This window comes from Bos indicus x Bos taurus, chromosome 10, assembly GCF_003369695.1.
Source record: "Bos indicus x Bos taurus breed Angus x Brahman F1 hybrid chromosome 10, Bos_hybrid_MaternalHap_v2.0, whole genome shotgun sequence".
Classification (NCBI taxonomy): domain Eukaryota; kingdom Metazoa; phylum Chordata; class Mammalia; order Artiodactyla; family Bovidae; genus Bos; species Bos indicus x Bos taurus.
In genome coordinates, this window is record NC_040085.1 from 19,745,611 (window position 1) to 19,767,008 (window position 21,398).

The window sequence follows — 21,398 nt, forward strand, 5'->3', positions numbered from 1 at the left end:
TCCAGGCCTCCCTGTCCATCACCAACTCCCGGAGTTCACTCAAACTCATGTCCATCCAGTCAGTGATGCCATCCAGACATCTCATCCTCTGTTGTCCCCTTCTCCTCCTGCCCCCAATCCCTCCCAGCATCAGGGTCTTTTCCAATGAGTCAACTCTTCGCATGAGGTGGCCAAAGTACTGGAGTTTCAGCTTTAGCATCATTCCTTCCAAAGAACACCCAGGGCTGATCTCCTTCAGAATGGACTGGTTGGATCTCCTTGCAGTCCAAGGGACTCTCAAGAGTCTTCTCCAACACCACAGTTCAAAACCATCAATTCTTCGGCACTCAGCTTTCTTCACAGTCCAACTCTCACATCCATACATGACCACTGGAAAAACCATAGCCTTGACTAGATGCACCTTTGTTGGCAAAGTCATGTCTCTGCTTTTGAATATGCTATCTAGGTTGGTCATAACTTTCCTTCCAAGGAGTAAGCATCTTTTAATTTCATGGCTGCGGTCACCATCTGCAGTGATTTTGGAGCCCAAAAAAATAAAGTCTGACACTGTTTCCACTGTTTCCCCATCTATTTCCCATGAAGTGATGGGACCAGATGCCATGATCTTAGTTTTCTGAATGTTGAGCTTTAGGCCAACTTTTTCACTCTCCACTTTCACTTTCATCAAGAGGCTTTTGAGTTCCTCTTCACTTTCTGCCATAAGGGTGGTGTCATCTGCATATCTGAGGTTGTTGATATTTCTTCCGGCAATCTTGATTCCAGCTTGTGCTTCTTCCAGCCCAGCGTTTCTCATGTTAAGCTGGCTAGCTAGCTTTAAATACACAGACAGCTACTTTCTTAGAGAATGACAGCTTGGTTGGCCTAACCAGCACACGTGTAACATAAAACTGAGCCTAGAGTCTCCAATACAATTGATCATGAAAAGTTTAGCAATGAAGATGAAAGAAGAAAGTAAATAACCAGCTTTATAAAATAATCCAATGATTACAAAGGAAAATAATATTTTAAAAAGACAATACCATTCACAGGATGTGGGGTTTCCTTTAGTATCTGTGCTGAATAGGATGATGTCATTTCCTCTTCCTTTTGCTGATTTTTTAAAACATGATCTGCGGAGATCTTAAGCCCTGAGAATTTCCATTCAATGTATTTCACCTGCTTCAGATACAATTATAATTGTAAATAAGTATACTGTATAATTATAATTTAATATGTTTAATATTGCATAATTATAATTAATATAATACAATATAAATATATATACTTAGTCATATAATATATATTTATAATTTCATATATGTATGTGTGTATATATTTCAGACCACATAGTAACTTTAATTCAGTTTCCTATGAAGAAGAGGTAGTATCAAACACATAGGTGTTCAATAAATACTTGCTTTTTAATTTATTTTGATTACAGTTGAAGTGACCTAGTTGGGACTGTGGTACTATATCTCTAAGCATAAATTACAGAGTGTATAATCTGTTAAATTACATTGAAAAGAACTGAACACTCCAGAGGTTTATTCAACTACTTATGTTTGTGGAAATACACGCTCACCACAAAAAGCCGTGATTATCACTTATCTTGTGTGCCTGCTTCTGCTTCTACCTCTGAGAATAATATACTTGGGGACACTACGACCCATACTTTCATTCTTCGGGGTTTCTAAGGCCTTACCTGTAGTGTATTTCCATTTAAGAGGTTATGACTAAGATACTCCATTCTGTTCTTTCCTTGGAGGCCTGTTTTTCTGCCATGTTTTCTTCTTGAGTAGCCTGCAACCTGGTGTTCCCTTTCCTTTCTTTCTCCCACCTGAGGAGGTTTTCTTTTAGCTTGATACTGGCCAGCTTCGGTGGGAGTATCAATAGATACCATCTGGTCCTAAATAGAAGGATCAGAGACAGATTTACAAGATGAGTTTAACAGCCATGATAATCAAGAAAGAGATTTGTGAGCCAGCATTAGACTTCATTTATCTCTTGCCATGGAGCGGAGATATGCCATCTCTTCCCTCCCTACAATAAAACCCAGCATTTTGTTCTATCCATAGCCTTATGGCATCATGAATGCTTCAGATTAAAGTTGCAGAACATGACATTCACGGGCTTCTCAGGTGGTGCTTGTGGTAAAGAACCCGCCTGCCAATGCAGGAGCCAAAAGAACTGCCGATTCAATCCCTGGGTCAGGAAGATTCCCTGGAGGAGGGCACAGCAACCCACTTCAGTATGCTTGCCTGGAGAATCCCATGGTCAGAGGAGCCTGGAGGGCTACAGTCCAGGGGTTGCAAAGTCAGATACAACTGAAGTGACTTAGCACGCATGCATGGCATTCACAAGGAATTTCTTTTACCCCACTTGTAATACTGTCTTCCTCAAATCAAATCTTCCCCACAGGATTGGGGGAGATTTGCTACCTGGGGAGGAAAGGAAGCTTCTTCCTCTTCTATTGACGTCTCTAAACCATCCCTGGTGTCCTCCTCACTCTGAGCTTCTGGCTTTGGGAAGTTCTCCGGGGGTAGGTAGCAAGACCCCCAATCCAGTTGCACCTGAACAGATCCATTGGGTTCCCCCACAGGGTCAGTGAGGTTAAAATCACCTGAGAGACACACAGATATTAATAAAATCTGATCACATGAAAGTAGGCACGTGAGCGTTTATCACAACCTTACCTATGACTTCCCCAGTTTAAATTTCACGTTTTGTTTGCAATTAACATCAATCAAATAACCATGATGCCAATACACTCAGAAGCAAAATAAAATATCAGTGAATATCCATAATCACTCAGAATATTTACTTCTGCTACTCAAAATATTTATTGGGGAAGACTGGTATCTCCAGGTTCAGGAAGGGATAGTCAAAGATGCATGGAGAGATATAGCTTGCTTGTTGTCAGTCACCCAGTCAGTAAACAAGAGCACCTTCTACTATTACCAAACAGTTTCTACACCTTAGGCATACTAAGAAAACCATTATCTACACCTGTGGCCCCTATTTCTGAAATAACAAAAACCAAGAAGACTTAAGCAAAATGGCTTTTTTCTGAATGTCAGACTTCTGCTTTGAAACACTGATTAATTTAACAGATGGCTCACATTGCCTCTCTTTGGCAAAGGATGAATTGTGAGCAGAAGAGTCAGCTTCTTATTTTTTTTTTTTAAGCACTCATGATATTGGGAGAAGGGAGGCCTCACATACTTTCTAGAACAAAGCTTTTTTAATATGGTCAATACTGGCTGTAACCATCCACACTTCCTAATAAGAGCACAGACTGCAATCAGAGAGTTGACTAGTCTTGTACCACCTGTACAGCCCTGGGTATGAATGTAGGATAAGGTAGCATGAAGTTCAGCTTCATACTGGGTTGGGAGAGAATCCAAGAAGTTTGTCATGGTGTGGCATGGAAGACTCATTTGAATTTAATGTTTAAAAGAAGCAAGAGAATTATGATGAAATGTTACAGACACAACTTAAAATCTGATATCTAGCCATGTGCCAAGAAATAATAGACCTTAAGTAAAAACGAATACTAGAAAGCACTACAGAGATGGAAAATGTTGGTTCAGACACAGAGGTATGGACTGAAGAGTGGTGGGTCTACCCACTCGGGGATTTCCTTCTGTTGCTGAAGAGCAGCAGCAGAAGCCAGTGTTTCCATATAATTAGCAAGGCTCTAAGTCTTCTACTCTGCTGCTCTTCACAGTATTCTCAAATCTTCTCAGTGAGTTTTAAGAGAGACTATTCCAAGCAAGAAAAGTAGAATTAGGACAGGGAGACAACACTGGGCAGAGAGCATAAAGATGTAATAACCTTGAACTCCTACCTTGAATGGATTTGTTTTGTGCAAGAGGAAGCAAGGGCACCTGGACTCGGCCAAGGTACGAGCCAGGCTCTGAGTCTTCATCATCAAAAACGTACACAGAGAGGGCCTCCCGCCTCAGATACTGATCCAGGTCAGAAGTCACAAGCACTGGGAATCGAGCCAGGTCTCTGAAGTAGGGATTGCTACTGGCCGGAATGATGGTGGTGTCATGGTCAGAAAAGGTAAAGAAGCGATACATGACGTAAGGACTGGGTTGGGCTCCCAGTGATCGGCTCCGGAGGCCACAGCATCGAATGATTTCCACCCGCAGCTCATTCTGATTCTTCCAGGTCCCCGATCTGGGCTGAAAAGATGTTGGTCTTGGATTGAGGAAAAGGGCAGGCTGAGAGACTCATTGCAGGTGAAACCCAGAACCTTTGATGAGGAAAAGCTATGACCTAAAGAACTGCTGAATCCTGATTGGGAAACAAGAGATGCCTAGCCAATGACTTTCACCTGCCTTCAAACTGGCTCTGGCAGATAACTCTCTTGGGGATATGGTGGCTCTCAGGCCTCATCTTAGACAGTGGAACAGAGAAGCCATGTTGTTTATAGAAAGGAGATGTAGCTAGCTCCAAGGGCATGATTTCATTTCAAACTCAAGCTTGACCAAGGGAAGGATCTAGACTAGTTGTGGTGTGACAGTTTTTATCTTTCATTCACATTCAACAAGTACTTATCGAGAGTGGAAGACTGAGCTGTTCTCAAGAGCTGTTTGACTTAGTGTCCTCTGAGATGCATGGGTTCATCCTTTTTCTCACCTCATCCTTCTGGGCCTCCCAGGCTCCAAGCACATTGGCTGCCAAGTATGCCTGGGCTTTCTTTCGCTTATTGTATGCTTGTAGACTGGATCTTATGGGGAAGCGCAGCCTCATCCAGTACTCTAGCACCCCAAAGACTTCTCCACCAGTTCCTGGGTAGCAGAAAGTATGAGAGGCATAGAGGATACAGACAGCAAGGATCAAGAATAAAGGGAGAAGAAAATGGGAAACCACCAGCACTGTGGGAAACACCACATTAATCCTGGGAACTGCGGGAGGTTGACAGCACTTACCAGTAAGTGTGGCAGAGCCATGGACTCTCTCTACAGTCTCCAGAACCCTGTCAAAGCAAATCCATCCAGCTGCAAGGGTGTGGTGCTCACTGGCTATTGCCTGGTGTAGATCAAGCTGGGCTGAAGCCCCTTGAAGGTAATGCAAGAAGAGGGAGTCTATCTCCACCACATACTGGGAGGTGAAGTCATAGAGAGGTTGTGGCCCCACAACTAGTGGGGTACAGTGGGTTTCAAAGTCATAGAAGGAATAGGTGCAGAAGGTGGTAGGTTGAGTGTCTCCAGCCTGAGCCAGGGCAGCAGAGGTCAGAAAGGCCTGATGGATGTGCAGTTCAAAAAGGTTCTCACTCTGATGCCATGGAGAAATGTCCACTTTATCCTCATTTTCATGGGCTGGCAGTGGTTTCAGACATAATGGCAACTGTCGGGTGCCATAAGCCACGTCTTTAAGCTGTTCTAGAGGGGAAAGAAAACTGCCTATCCATTAAAGGGTAGGAAGTTTCTTCCTTAAGGTAAAGGAAGGTAGAAAGAGAATAAAAACCATGGTGGAAGTCCAGATTGTGACTATTTCAGGAAACCATGTGATTTTAAAAGAAAAGCAACAGAATGACAACCTGGTGCTTTGGATTCTGATGGCCAAATAATCCAACGCCTATTTTAACTAAATTGGAAAGTAAATGCTAACTCAGGAGGTTACACTGCTAACACTGGAGGCACAATTTCATCCATAGATGACATTGTTTTGGCTTACAGCAGCATCCTATGAATTAATTGATAATTTCATTACAGAAGCACAAGAAACACAAAATGCAGATATTTCCAAAAGTTTGGGATATTGGCCCTGGAGAGAATAGCAAGCAAGTTACAGTCAGTGTCTATTACATTACTCTGGGCTCCATTAAGATATGATTCCTCTTTTCCAGTCAGATCAATCACAAGACTCTTCATTCTGTTAAGAATTTTATTTCATTGTAAGAAGGCCAAAAAATCCACTTTAAATCAAAGAGTAATAGAGTAAAAATCAGGGAGGGCACTTACTGGAAAGAGGTTTAAAATATTGGCAATGGGATATAAAATAAAGATATGTGAGACAGTCCACTAAATCTGTGCGTTACCTCCCATTTCCAACCAACCTGAGATGGTATATAGTCTGCTTCAAATTGGAGTATCTGAGTTGTCACGGTGTGTTGATGATAAAGGTTCTATTTTAAGAGGTAAACTAGTAGAAGAAAGATATTTTGGGTACATCAGAATGTCTTCCTGCCCAGAAGAAGTGGAATACAGGCACTAGTGAGCAGTTTCTTAATTGATAAGATTAACATAACTAAAGACAACATTAAAAATTTGCATTACATGATACAGAGTTAATAATTCTAGCATATAAAGAGCTTCTAAAAATTAATAATACACTATTAAGAAAAGGGTTAAGGGGAGGGACAGGCAAGTCTCAAAAGAAGTAATACAAATAACTGGTAAACAAATCAAAAACTCTTTAGCCTTATCAGTAATGAAGGAACTATAAGTTAAAGCAAATGAATCTTCAGAAGTAGGTAAGGGTATTATACTGCACTATCCTGGGAGAAAGGATCTGAATCTGAAAGACAGGAGAATTTCAATACAAAGGATTTCCTTTGTTACTTGGCAGGGACCTTTTAACAGAAAGGATCTGAATCTGAAAGACAGGAGAATTTCAATACAAAGGATTTCCTTTGTTACTTGGCAGGGACCTTTTAACAGACTTACCCTGGTATGCATAAGTCATGCAGAATGACCCACCTCCCTTTACTCTAGTTTCATGGTCACTCAGTGTCCTTACTGATTCTGCTTTCCCAGAAAAAAGTTGCATATTCCCTGAGCATATTCTCAAGGCAGCAGTGAAAGAGCCACTATCCTAGAATGACAAATTAACATTCTGGTATAAATCTCAGTCTTCAGTGCATTTGGTTAATATGAGTCGGGTATCTCACCACTGAGTGTAATAACAAAGCCAATTTTCTCACCATGTAAGGCTGGAGACCAGATCCTGGTCACCAGTAAACTGGACTAAACATAGAAAGTATCACATTATAAAATTTGCATCAGTATCCAGCCACCTACACTGCTTTGTAGACGTCCACAAACTGCAACAAAGAATTCAGGAACTTTCAGAGAGAAATCATAGAAAGAGATGATGAAAGAGGAGTGGTGAAGCTCTATTATCTCACAAACACTGTGATCTAGGCCTGGCTTCAAGAAACAATCTCGAGAGAAGGCCCTCACTCACCTTAGGACCAACAGTGATACACTCTGATTTTCAGAGTAGATTCTGCAGTGTCTGGGCCCTGTCGAAAATCTCCAGAGAAATCAGAGAAAATACCCTGATATGATGCAGGAAAAGAAGCTGCTGGCCATGTATTAAAATAACAAAGATGACAGGATAAAGAACAGGAGGGCTAAGTCATATACCAAGACACAGAGGGGCCCTCTCGACAGGTGCAGGGGGCAGCAGAGGCATTTAGCCGTGTGACAGATCCTAAGGTGAAATGAACAAACTACTAAGACTTGCCAGATACTGGAAGGCCATGGCTTCTTAAAATACCTTCCAGCTGATTGATACGCTTGTTCTTGAGGTCTAGGAGTTGATTCAACCTCTCCAGTTTTGCTTCGTGATCTTTATTTTCATTATCAGCTTTTGTCATCATTGCTTCCAGTTCCTCCTGAAACGAAATAATGTCTGAACTTTGCTATCTCAGTGGCCCAGAACCGAAGGGCCCAGATAAAAAGGTGGTACTTGGTGGGCAAAGGAAAGGAGACTCCACTATCTCCTTAGCAGGGCAGATTCATCACTAGAAAAAGGCTTGGGTTCCTTACAGACCCCTCCAGGACCAATTGTGCTGTTAGTGCCAAGGGGTAGTATTTTTCCTGGGACTGGCAAAATTTGAACCCAGAAGCTTCCCACTTGCCATTTTCATTAGCTGGCCCTTGATTCTATTGCCAAGGTGCCATGGACATGTGTGAGCCCTCAAGTGCAAAAGACAGCACATTTGTGTTTATTTGTGTTTGCACAATACAGCATATCACCTTGCAACAGCCCTGGAAACTTGGGTCTTGCTTCATTCCCAGTTTTTTATGTGGTTCCTGTGTGCCCATTTATCTGTCCCCTTCCTGTACCATCTTTCTTTGCACCTGATAACACACGTTGATTTTGCGCTGCAGAATAAGCATGTCTCTGGTCTTTTCTAGTTCCAATGTGGTCTCTGCATGCGATACTTGCAACTCACTTAACACCTGGGACAGTTTTTTTTCTTCCTGGTTTTTTGGTTCACAGGGCTACAGAGGAAAAAGCATTGGTAAAACAGAGTATAAATATGGTAGTATAGTAATAACTATTGTCTAAAGTAGCTGCTGGTAATCATAAAGTACCAGCAGCAGAATCTATTTCAAAATGTAGAAGAGAACCTGTGTTACTTCACAAGGCTCTCTACGCTAGTTACTCACATTCAACAGAAGCAGTGAGTAAGTTATACAACCTCCAATGGATGTTTGCTCTTCAGCAGATCATTGCAAATCCTCATCTAGAAAAGATTCTAAAGCTTATGAGCTGTACAGTGTGGGAAAAATCTGTGCAGTTCATGAGGCTGTCTCTACTCTTAACCTTCTCATACCCTTCCAAACAGTGTCCTCAATCAGGACAAAATGTTATTTGGTGAGTTTTCTAGTCCCTTCATCTTTTCAGCAGATATTTGCCAGGGATCCCTCTGTAGAGGAGACTTGCTTGATTAAAGATGTTCTTACCTGTATCTGAATGGTCTCTTGAAATAGAGCTGGGTGAGTGGCTGGTGCAGATTGCCTGTCAGGAGATTGGGAAAATGTGCTTATATTTTGGAGATCCTCTACTTCCTGTTTATGCTTCTGAAGCAAGCTGGTGACCTCAAGCTCCAGATCTTTGTTTTGCGCTGAGGAAAAAAAAATACAGAAAGCTGAAACTCTCTTGTTACCAACAACCACGCTAAAGTTGGCCCAAGTGTGAATTACACTTTCCCACTAATGTTTAATTCATTTTATAAGCTTGCCCTTAAAGAAGTAATTTTCTCTGATTTCTACAAAGGGATTCTAGCTTATTGACCCCGAGGTGACACTTGGACTCCAAAAACAACAAAACACATCAGCAGAGCTATAGTACGGAATGGAGTACCAATACCACCACAGCAAAAATCAGAGCCACTTGACTGACTAGGTAGTCCAAAATTTTTGACAGGATCTCCTCAACGCTTCCCCAGCTCGGTCTGACTTCTATGCTGTTGGCTCCTTGTGACACCCACCTCCACACCCACTCTGGGCATTTGGACATTTCTATGTGTGTTTCAGGGAAGGAAGGTGATCACCATTTAAACTGATCATTTCACTATCAGGGATTAGAGAGGAGGTCACATTAGATTACCCACAAGACCTCACTCGTACTTCATACATACTACAAGGATTCTTAGCACGTACTGCTAAGCTTTATTATTTTATGGTTCTTGTCTCTATTTTTCTTGATGTCATATTTCTTTTCCTCCACTCTGTCATGTGAATATACTAGAATCTGATGAAATATAAATTTGATAAGACTAAATATCAAGGTCCAGGCCAGCAAAAAGAGAGGAGACAAAGGTCTCTTTGACAGTACTTAAAAATATTCAGAGTAACTACTGTGACCCAAGAATTAAGACAGGGGGAAATGCCAGCGGTAATGAAGATCAATAATCTGCTTCTCAATTTCAGGTATCAGATGCTAAAAAAGAAAACAAAATACCTTCCAACCATCCTAAAATGACTGATGAGAAGGCAGAAAAATTCATTTTCAATACTTTCAATAAATAGTTTAAAACATTACAAATTAAGACGTGGTGTTCTCTCACATGGAAAGTCATCATGTAGGGAAAAGTATACGTGTGAGGTAGGTGTCATGCTTCCTTGATTGTGAATCTGATCTGACTGCCAATGTTCTTAGTCTAATTATCCAGTAACCCGCCCCACACACAAATAAGATCAAGAGATGGGGTTGGAGAAATGCTGGGCCAAGCTCCTTTCTCCCCTATTAGATGTAGAGGATGCCTCATTTGAGAGAGACCTACCTTTCTCTTGTGAGAGCTGAAGTAAGATTTCTCTCTTCTCCTTCATCTCAACATCCAGTTGATCCTGCAACTGAGAGACTTTCTGCTGTAGCTGTTCTCCAAGCTCATGGCTCCACTGAGGCTGATTGCTGCTATCCAGCATGCTGAAAACAGGCAGCAAGTAAGGAGGGAGAGGACAGTTGTCAGATGGACACTCAAAGCTGGGTGATAGGACGTCTTTATTACACAGTTTCAGCATCTCCTGGACCTAGTTCATCATTCATTTCCCTACATGTTTTTTTCTGCTCCTGCTTTCTCTGTAACTGTCATTTACCAACTGCCTTGGAACTTTTGGGTCCTACTGAGTTGCTTAGTATCACTTCTGTTTAAGTCTCAAATAACCCCCTGAGCAAACAACCCAAGTCTTATCTATTTCCCAGGGAACTTCTCCAACATGATGGCTTGCTTTAGGCAGGGAACTGTATACCAAGACATTCTCAGGCCTGTTGGATTAGAAATAAGGAACAGAGTATTTCCCTTACTCCTCTGTCTACCTTCACCAGTGGCTAGTTTAGAGAACGCTCACCTTTGAATTAGATTGTAAATTACTACTGTAGGGCAGGAACTAAACTCTCAGTGACTGCATCCTGAACACCACTTTATCTAGATGACAGGGCAGACTCATCTTCAGTGTAAAACACACAGTTTCTGATTATTTACACAAGTGAAGTTGACACTGGTAATCAAGCAATTATTTCTACTTATGTCTTTTTCCTATTTATCATTTTAATAAATGTGGTCTAAAAACAACTTGTTTAAGCTAGTCCTGAGATTTCTTGGCACTTTCTGCCCATATATTACATGATGATCTGAGAAGATAATGTTATGAATAATGAAGGGAAGAGGCCAACAGTAATGTTTGTCACAGGGAGTCTTCAAAGTGGGTAAGGCTGACACTATCTTATTTCACTGAATTGAAGAGTGTCAGTTCTTCCCAGGATGCTCCCGTGCAACCTCTCCAATTTATACCCTGCTCTCCTTAAGTTAGTCAGAAGGAATGTTTAATTTTTTAAAACTTACAGTATTTTTAATTTCAAAATACAAGAATATATATTTGTTGTGAAAAATTAAAATGATACAGAGATATTTAGAAGAAAAGCCCTATTTCAGTCCTTTCATCTCATTAAAAGTTTGTGGATCCACACACATGACATAATTTAAGTCACAACACATTATTTTGCAATTTGTATTTTCTTTTAACAGTATATCTTAGGCATATAGGTCTAATAACTTTATATTATTTCAGTGTGGGGGTACAACATGATTTATGTAGTCAGTCCCTCTCAGAGGAAATTTTGACTGTTTCCATTTTTTTTTTACTTTTACAGATTAAAATAACAATGCAGGAATATTTAACATTCTTACTACCAAGGTATCTTTGCATATACACAAGAGGATTTCTTTAGTTTTTGTTTCCAAAAAATGGGTTATCTGGCACAAAAGAGATGTACCTTTAACATTTTGATAGATAAGGTCAAATTCTCTTCCTAAAAGAGTCTGTCAATTTATATTCTCACTGTGTTGAGTACCAGTTTCCCTGTGTCCTTATCAAGACTAGGAATTATTTTTATTGTTTAAATTCAGATTGCTCTTTTCTATAACTGTTTTTTATAACAATGTTCTGAGATCTAAACTTGGTACTTACCTTTCTAAGAGTTTGTCATAATTGTCATTCAGCAATTTTCGTTCTTTTTCCAAATCTTCAACTCTCTCCTGAAACTAAGAATGATAATAGAATGCTTGAGAAAAAATTTTAAAATCCATTGCCTTGCACAAGTTCTCCCTTTTCTGTTGTGGGGTGGGGACTTGTGTGGGAGATTTTCAATGTTCATCTCCATGTCTGTGAAGATCCATTCAACTAGAAAGACCTGAAGCAATTTAAGGTGGGATAGAAATTATTGGAAATAATGAGGATTCCCTGAATTAAATTTTTTATTGTTAATAAAAACATTTCTTTTGCATTTTATACAGAACCTGAGCCTGCATCATGACTTGACAGTTAGCCAGGGATTTACAAAACAGTATTATCCATCTCAACAGTGGTTCTGGGGATTAGGGAGCCATGTAAATTCAGGCAGATGTTGCCAGCGAGGAAGCAGGCGCAGCAGGGGTGATTTTTAATCCTTTCTTAAAGAGAAAAGGCAGTAGAGTCTTCTGATTCATTGGAAACCTGTGCACACGGGGCTTCTAAAACAAACACTGTACTGCGAGGTCTTGGGGAAGGGCAGGATAAGAACCCTGATAAATAGATATTTGCTTGTGGCAGGGAATGAGGAGGGAGGCGTACTACTGAATTAAATTTTCATGATGTCTGGGTTTCTACTGTTAGGGAAACAGCAGAACGTTATAACAGAGAAAAGACTTTGGAGAATAGTTGTTTAGTTGCAAAGTCATGCTCGTCTCTTTTGTGACTCCACGGACTGTAGCCTGCCAGGCTCCTCTGTCCATTAGATTTTCCAGGCAGAAAAACAGGAGTGGGTTGCCATTTCCTTCTCCAGAGGATCTTTCCAACCCAGGGATCAAATCTGTGTCTCCTGCATTGGCAGGTGGATTCTTTACCACTAAGCCACCAGGAAAGCCAGATGTAAATATAAATCCCAGTTTTGTTTTTTTTTTTCTAGTTTTACACCATTACAATACTGTAATCTTGAGCAAATTATTTAATCACTTAGAACCTCATTTTTCTCATTTGAAAAAAAGAAAAATACCCATATTTTTGCTCAGATACAACTTTTTAACATCTTTGAAATTGGGATGTAACATAAAATTGATGGTATCTTTCAATTATTGTTATTTACCTCCTTGAGGGTTATCTGCAGGATGGACACATCTTGCATTTGGCTCTTCAAGCTCACAGCCTTCTTGCTCTCCTCCTTGAGCTCTGCCCTGAGCTCATTCACCTGGCTGAGGAGGGCATTGTGGGCTGCGCCCAGGATTCCCTGATTCTGGGGCAAAAGGAAAGTTGCTCTGGGAATGTTTATAACACTCAGCAGGAAGGGTCTCAAGAAACCAACAAAAAAAAGAAACCAACAACCCCAGCATCAGCATTCCCTAATGGATGTCTCAAAGAAGGGCTTTGATTTAAAGCATGGTCCTTTGCACTGTAAAACAACCCTGTTTCTCACCCTAGCATTTCTCAGAAAGTATCATTTCCCTGTTGGTGAGGATTTTCCACTCTGGGAAACTAATTCATCACTGGAGCCTTGATTTTCCTGAAATTCAAACTCAACCCTAATTCTAAGTAAAGTGCCACCTTTCTCAATTGCCTTTATCTTCTAAGACACTTAAATGCTTTTTATGATGACATGTTTCCCTTTGTGCACCTAGCAAAGTGACATGTTAACTCTAGAAGTTAAATGCATTTTTCTGATGGATCCTTCTGAAAGGAACAGCTGTGGCTGATCATGCAAGGAACTCGACTTTAGTGACTCTTAATCATGGACATTTACCTAGCTTCACCTGTACCCCACTCACAGAGGTACAAATATTTAATAACACCAGAGAAGGTTTGCAACAATTTTGCTGTATCTCACCACCTCAGGCATGCTAGAGGACTACTCCTGGGAAAAATTCTCTGTAGCAATAGGCTCAAAAATACTGTTTCAAATATTTCTTAACTCAGACCTTATATTTTAATTTTTGTGAAAACAATGCAATCTGTATTTTCTGATAATAGTGACAGTATCATTTGTCTTAATAAAAATAACATGTTTGATTTAGTTGGCTAAATTCTGGTGTTACATTACTTGAAGATTCATTTGGGTTTCATTCCTCTGACTATCAAGAAATAGAGATTTAAGGAATCTTTATTAAGTACCTTATGGAGCAGAGTTTCATATGCCTGAAAGAAAGAAATAGATGTTATTCTATTGATATACCAAGTTGATATTTATTTTGATGTTTATCTCTGTAATACAAATGTTTAAATATTTATTTTAAAAGATGTAATGAACATTTCCCATAAATCAAGTCAATCTGTGTGCCTGTTTACTAACTGCTGCTCCTATCCCTGATCTAGCTTGCCAGGCAGTCTGTGAATATAATAGATTATGGCGTTTCTTTACAAGGGTCAGTTATGCAAATTTGCATTGCACTTGGTGGATTTTCCAAGAAAAAAGTATTTTTATTTTTAAACTAGGTGCTATCTCTTTACTTATCATGCTTCAGAAAGGTCACTTTACAGTTTTGGAAACGGAAATAACAACAATAACCAAACTCACAGCAACAGCTACTATTATTGGCTGAGTAATTACTATGTGTTACATGTTACCGTCTGTTTCATTATCTCTTATATTATGATCATCGTAATTCTTTCACATATATTATGTCATTTAATATTTACAGCAAATCTGAGAGGTACTATTATCTAAACTTTAAAAATAAGAAACTCAAAGTTCAGAGAGCTAAGTCACTTGACCAGAATCACACAGCTTTCAAGAGACTGAGGGAGAGCTATACCTCAGCCTGACTCCAGAGTCTGTACTACTGACCTCATGTCACTGATAGAGATTAAGAGGATGAAAACTTATCTTAGTGTATGTGTAATAAAATATGACTAGAAAAAACAAACTGTAAAATCTACATTTAAAAAAATTATTCACCACTTTAGGTCATCTTTACCACTAATATGAGTAAGGATATTCAATTTAGAACGGCTTTCTCCCTTTTTTCCTTCAATGCAATGGAGGAATGGATGGATTTTTTAAATATATAATTCCACAAATTAGCTATTTACCCATATGATTTTAAAATATCTTCCTGCCAAGATTTCCCATCCTTTCAGTGTTACCAAAATTATTCAACTCAAAAGAATACATGCATATGCACAGTTCTTACAAAATACAGTTTTGGAGGTTGACCTTGTAAAGATACCTTTGTGCTACATTGCTTCAGTTGTGTCCAACTCTGAGACCCTAAGGACTGCAGCCTGCCAGGCTCCTCTGTCTATGGGATTCTCTAGGCAAGAGTACTGTAGTGGGTTGCCATGCCCTCCTCCAGGGAATCTTCCGACCCAGGAATCAAACCTGGGCCTCCTGCATTACAGGCAGATTCTTTACTGCTGAGCCATCAGGGAAGCCCCAAAGATGCCTTTAGTCCTCATTAAAACAGACATACCAAGGGCAGAACCAACTGTAGCTAATTTCACTGAATGGCACCACCATCATTTAATCACCCAAGCTAGAGATGCAGGAGTTCTCTCTTATTTCTCCTTTGCCCTCACCACTCTGCTTTGGTGATAAAGTCTATTCTTCTAGTTCTGGACCTCTAACACAGTCCTTTCTCTGTGAGCCTCTTTCACTGCCTTGGTTGGGACCCACATCCTGAATCCCCTGGATCACTGCACTCATCTTTTTTGCTGATTTCTTTGCCTTCAGTCTTACACCAGCCAACCTATCATTCACGCAGCTGCCAGGTCATCTTTCCTAGTAGTTTTGTCATTTTTGAGAAGTTCAAAATTTCAGAAAAGTATAAGTACTATCATAACAGTCATCTATAATCCCACTACTCAGAATTAATTATTATTAGTACTTTATAATCAGAGAAGGCAATGGCACCCCACTCCAGTACTCTTGCCTGGAAAATCCCATGGACGGAGGAGCCTGGTAGGCTGCAGTCCATGGGGTCTCGAAGAGTCAGACACAACTGAGCGACTTCACTTTCACTTTTCACTTTCATGCACTGGAGAAGGAAATGGCAACCCACTCCGGTGTTCTTGCCTGGAGAATCCCAGGGACAGAGGAGCCTAGTGGGCTGCCGTCTATGGGGTTGCACAGAGTCGGACACGACTGAAGTGACTTAGCAGCAGTACTTTATAATAGTTTTTTGAAAGTATCATTTCTTTATTAAAATGTATTTCAAAATATTTTGGACATGTAAAAAAAGGCAAACTGATCTCTTTGGGGGAAAAAACTGATGATCAACTTGATTAAAACCTTTCTGCAGCTCTCCACTGTCTATAGGATAAAGTCTAAATTCCTGCTAAGAGCTCCATGACCTGCTCCCTGATGTTTCTCACCTCTGTGCCTTGGCCTACACCACTCTACCTCTGGAAAGCCCTTCTCTTTCTCTTGCCCACTCATTAACATGTGCTAAACTGTCAGTGTTCAGCTCAGGAGTAGAATCCCTTATGAATCCTCTTCAGATCCTGCAGCCCATCCTCCGGTGGATCCAACGACCCTTTTGTTTTCCTCTCATGCCCTGCTTGGCGATAGTTGTACTTGTCTACATCTTGTCTTCTCACTTTTACAAGTTCCTTGAAGGAAGGAGCTGTATTATCTTTTTAACCTTTGTATCCAGTGCTTTGCACAGTTCCTGGTAGTCAATAAATGTTTATTCAGTAAAATAATGGTGCCAATTTATTATTATTATTAGACTCTTGATGCCCTATTTCTACCATTCAGATATAAGTTTCTATTGCATGGTAGTGAGAAGAGTGTGAACCTTGATTCCAGATAAACCTGGACCCAAATTCTGCTCTTCTTCTTACTATTTTTATAACTTGAGCAAGTTATTTAACTTCTTTGTGGCTCAGTTCCCTCACCTGTTAAATGTTACCTGTTAAACTTACCTTGACGGTTGTTGTCCGGCTTAGATGACTCTAAGTACCTAGGACAGAGTCCATCACATAGAAAGTGCTCAGTAACCTGGTTTCCTTCCTCTCCCCTATGACTGCTCTTGGCTTCCCAAGTTTAGTTAAACTCTGGTTGTGGTCTCTGGCTTGGAACTTAATCTGACACAAGTTGCCCCCACTTAATTCCACCTTCGTGGGCAGGGCTTGAGTTGTAAGGCTTGGATTTGAACATCACCTGTGGATTTGTGACTTTTGACAAGCAACTCAGCTTCTTTCCTTTCTGGTCTCCCACGTGTAAATGGAGAAAATAACACAATTTTCTTAACTAATTGATTTCACCCCCCAAAAAAAAGCACAGCTGAAGATGGCAACTCACGGCCTGAACTTCTGTTAATTGTGCCTTTGTCACTGCCAAAGAGGTATTCCTTTCATGCAAGAGCTTCTTAAGTCGAATCAGCTGTATATTCTCTTTAATGGAAGCTCTGGAGAAAGAAGACAGTACTAAAATACCATCTGTGAATGGAGAGTGTTAAGGACCTTTCCCCTCTGTGGGTACGGACAGGGACACAAAGGAAGATCGTTATTTCTGAACCTAAGAGACCATGTTTTCTATATTATTTGAAAGGCACTAGGGGAGGATTTGGGTTCACTACACTCTGTGTCAGCAATTTCCAGGCCTAGCTGGTTATTAGAATCATCTGGTGCAATCTTTAATCTTAACACTGTCTCAACTCCTCCCCCAATTAATTGAAAGGGAGTCTCTGGGGTGGGACACAGGCATCTGTGGCTAAGCCTTCAGGTTTAAAACTTATGTCCATACAGAAACATGGATGTGGATTTTACAACAGTTTCACTCATAACTGTCAAAATTTGGAAGCTACCAAGATGTTCTTCAATAGGTGAGTGGCTAAATAAACTGTGATACATCCAGACAATGAAATGTGATTCAGTGCTAAAAAGAAATGAACTATCAAGCCACGAAAAGGAGGAAACTTAACGGCACATTGCTAAGTGAAAGAAGCCAATCTAAAAAAACAACATACTGTATGATTCCAACTAGATGAAGTTCTGGGAAAGGCAAAGCTATGAGGACAGTAAAAAGAGCAGTGGTGCCAGGGGGAAGGGGGAAGGAAGGGATGAGCAGGCAGAGCACAAAGGATTTTTAGGGCAGTGAAACTACTCTGTACGATACTATAACACTGGACACGGGATTAAATAATTGTCCAAACCCAGAGAATGCACAACACCAAGAGTAACCGTAAGGTAAGTTATGGACTTTGGGTGATTTTTGTGATGTGTCCCTGTAGATTGATCCATTGTTACAAATGTATCCCTCTGCTGTTCGATGTTGACAATGAGGGAGGTTTGGGTGTGTGGGGGAGGGCGGGGAAGATGAGACGGGGAGACCTCTCTACTTTATGCTCAACTCTGTTGTGAACCTAAACTGCTCTAAAAAAATTAAGTCTGTTTTTTTAAGCTTTCCAGGGGCTGAAGCAGAATGAGGGCTGAGAACCCCCATCTGGTGATAAGGATGAAATATTTTTCCTTCTATAAAGTGAAGCAACAAAACTTTTATTATACATAAATATTCCTTTCAAGTTAATCGATTCCGTAATCCACTTGTGCCTCCAAGGTCTACTTCTCAGCGTGAATTTAATCCCAAACATTCTCTATTCCCCTGAGATGGGTGAAAGGTGCCAAGCAGAATCTTTTTCAGTTCATTTGGGACATGGAATTCCACACTCTTACCGAAGCTCTGTGGCCTTCTGAGTACTCTCCAAAGAGCTGCTCTGTGCAAAATTTTCATCTTTGGACCACATTTTCTCAGGAGACTTGGGTGGTTCTTCCACTTGCATAGTATCGCTGGTCATAAGGTGGCCACTGTTAGGCATGCATAGACTAATGAGCTTAGTCATAATTATATGACTTTGCTAAAAGAGATTTTCCTGTTAGAATTAGGAACATTAAACACAAAAAGAATAAATAGAAACCCCTGTTATAGGGGTTTAGAACTAGGTTCTCATATATATATATATTTTTTTAATTAGGGGAGTTAGTAATCTTGGCATGTGTGGAGGATAATCTTACAAAGTGTAGGTTTCCAGTGTCAAACAGAAATATAAGTTAATTATGACCTAAGGGGGAAGTATAGGGAGAAGGAATATCTTCAATTAAGGAAAGGGCCTTTATTTTCCTTTCCTTGGAAGATAGAGAGGTGCTTATTTTCCATTTTTAAGCAATGAAGTTGGAATTTGACTTAGGGATGACTTTCTGGAACGACTCAAAAGTGGCAGGGTTCACTTGTTCCCCAAATGAAGTTTTTCCAATTAAAGGTGAAAGAGTAACAGCACAGGATAAAAGAAGAGAACTCACAGTTCGCTGGGTTCACTGGCTACTTCACCTCTGGCTTTTTCATTTGTCACATGTTCCTTGAATGTGGGAGGGGCTGTGTAGCTCAGCCTGTCCCTTGACTCTGAAAGTTTATAGACAGAAGATGCAGCCTCTGGCAAGAAGATTTCTCCAAAACTCTGGCTAGAAATGGAACCCCAAGTCCTGAAGGTAGGGAGACTTGAGACCTGGGGGAAGTCCTTATATGACCAATGATTCAGAGGAGGGGTTCTCAGTTTTTACTCTTGCACTAATGATTTAATAAGTTAGCAGGACTATAGGCTCTTGGGTAAGCAAGAATAAATGGGAAGAAGAAAGAGCAGGGACTGTGTGTCTACTCTTATGTATCTTTGTTTCTAGTGCCTAGTATATAACTGGTATTTTATAGTGCTGAAGTTAAACTGAGCTGAATTTCAAACAAATTTTTTTAATTTTTCTCCTTTTAGCTGTTTACACAAAGATTTTGTTGGCTCAAGAAGGGACCTTGAAAATATAGAACTGTGCTAAACAAAACCTAACACTGAGTCCCCAGGGCCCAGACACCTTATTTCCATTAACCTAAAAGGGGATGAGTAAGCCAGGTGAAGGAGGCACATACAGCACTGTATTTAATTGAACATTGGGTTCCATAGCAGTCAGAGATACTTAGCCACTTGGGATACAGGAAGAGGAGAAACTGCAGCTCCTCAATTAGCAGCCTGGACTTCAGGAATGGGCTTTGGGAATCTCTGAACCCATGCAGTTGTATGCAAAGTTTGTCTATGTATATGAGCAGTTTTCTTGGGAGGAGGCCTAGCTTTTGCTCATGGTTTCAAAGGAGTCTCTTTCCCCCCAAAAGATGAAGAACCCCAATTTTAGAGGCATAAATCACTGCCCAGAGTCCCATAGTCCCAGGAGAGGGGCAGGTCTTAAGATCACTGCCACTCACACCTGAGCAGGTCATCAAAGTTATCTGTTTTCTGATCCCTACAAAACTTGACCAGCAATTTTCCCTTTTCCATTGTCTGATTCTCCTCTCAATAGAACCGCATGGTGAAGTGAGAATTTTGAACCTGACATCCTACTCAAGGGGGAAAAAAAAAAGATTTTGGAGAATAGAGAGGAACGAGAACAAAAGAGCAAAATGGGGGTGGTGGGCGGAATACAGCAGTAGGAGGAAAATGTGGCTGGCAAATCAATCCTTCCAGCGTTTTGACTCTGTCGGGGATTTGGCGCCGAGCCTCACCTCTTTTGGGTTTCTCTGCCTCCGGTGCCCCGGCGGTGTGGAGCTGTCTGTGTCCCGCGTGGACGCGAGGCTGGGTGCGGCGGGGAGCAGGGGGGCCGACGCGCTGGAACTGCAGCTGGAGCCCGGGCAGCGGGGCACGCTGATGCTTGAGGGGGCGCTGCCGCCACTCTGCGTTCCGCCGCCGTTTAGCGGGCTCCCGGAGCTCTGGCTCCGCCGCCGCCGCCTCGGCCCGCAGGCCCCGGCCTGAGGCGGTTAACCGGAGCAAGGCTGTTCTCATCCTGTGGGCAAAAGGAGAGCTGGTCGATCCTGCCTTCTTCTATGACAGCGATTATCTCTACAGTTTATTTGGTGGCAAGTAATCTGAATTGATCTCGGATATAAAAATTAATTTTCTGCCCCCAATGACCATGATGTATTAATATAGAAGACTATATATATAATTGTGTATATTTATTTTTAAATTATATGTACAGTCTTCTGTATTAATACATCATGGTCATTATAAACCATAAAAGTACTAAGTTAACAGGAGATAATTAAATATAAGTAGAAATTTTAATATTTACTTCTCCAGTCCCAACTGTTCACACATTCCTCTATATATGCTCACTCTAAAAATTATTCCTGTATTAGTCCCCCTGGGTACACTGAGCATTACCTACAATGGATAGTCAATCACTATTTATTATCTTGACCTGAAATCATACTTTTAAATGTTACCATGAGATTCTGTGGTCCCAGCGCCTGCCAGTTCTGACACTGACTACGTTGCCTGGGGCATGTCATTAACCATTTGGGTTCAGTTTCCTCATCTATAAATACAGGTACCTGCCTCATTAAATTGTTTGGAAAAGGGCATGGCAACCCACCCCAGTATTCTTGCCTGGAGAATCCCATGGACAGAGGAGCCTGGCAGGCTACAGTCCATAGGGTTGCAAAGAGTATGACATGACTGAAGCAACTTAGCACACACGCATGCATTGTATTTTTATGAGGATTAAATATGTTAATATATATAAAGGACTTAGTGATGGTGCACTGTAAGCACAGTAGGTTGTTGTTTAGTTGTTAAGTTGTGTCCCATTCTTTTGCCCACCAGGCTCCCCTGTCCATGGGGCAAGAATACTGGAGTGGGTTGCCATTTCCTTCTCCAGGGGATCTTC

At 40.9% G+C, this 21,398-nt stretch overlaps 1 protein-coding gene across 1 annotated transcript in view; it reads right to left on the minus strand.

Moving 5' to 3' along the window:
- RPGRIP1 (RPGR interacting protein 1) overlaps positions 1–20,547 on the minus strand; it is a 47,067-nt gene extending 26,520 nt beyond the window's left edge. The window contains exons 1-14 of the mRNA XM_027553358.1: positions 20,236–20,547; positions 18,996–19,095; positions 18,372–18,503; positions 16,999–17,104; positions 13,869–13,892; positions 12,850–12,996; positions 11,697–11,770; positions 10,013–10,155; positions 8,691–8,851; positions 8,082–8,225; positions 7,495–7,612; positions 2,418–2,599; positions 1,682–1,885; positions 1,020–1,158 (exon numbers count right to left, since the gene is read on the minus strand). Coding sequence (XP_027409159.1) covers positions 1,020–1,158; positions 1,682–1,885; positions 2,418–2,599; positions 7,495–7,612; positions 8,082–8,225; positions 8,691–8,851; positions 10,013–10,155; positions 11,697–11,770; positions 12,850–12,996; positions 13,869–13,892; positions 16,999–17,104; positions 18,372–18,503; positions 18,996–19,095; positions 20,236–20,512 — 1,951 coding nt within the window. The 5' untranslated portion in view covers positions 20,513–20,547. The remainder of the gene's footprint in view (positions 1–1,019; positions 1,159–1,681; positions 1,886–2,417; positions 2,600–7,494; positions 7,613–8,081; positions 8,226–8,690; positions 8,852–10,012; positions 10,156–11,696; positions 11,771–12,849; positions 12,997–13,868; positions 13,893–16,998; positions 17,105–18,371; positions 18,504–18,995; positions 19,096–20,235) is intronic.
- Between the last annotated feature and the right edge of the window lie 851 nt (positions 20,548–21,398).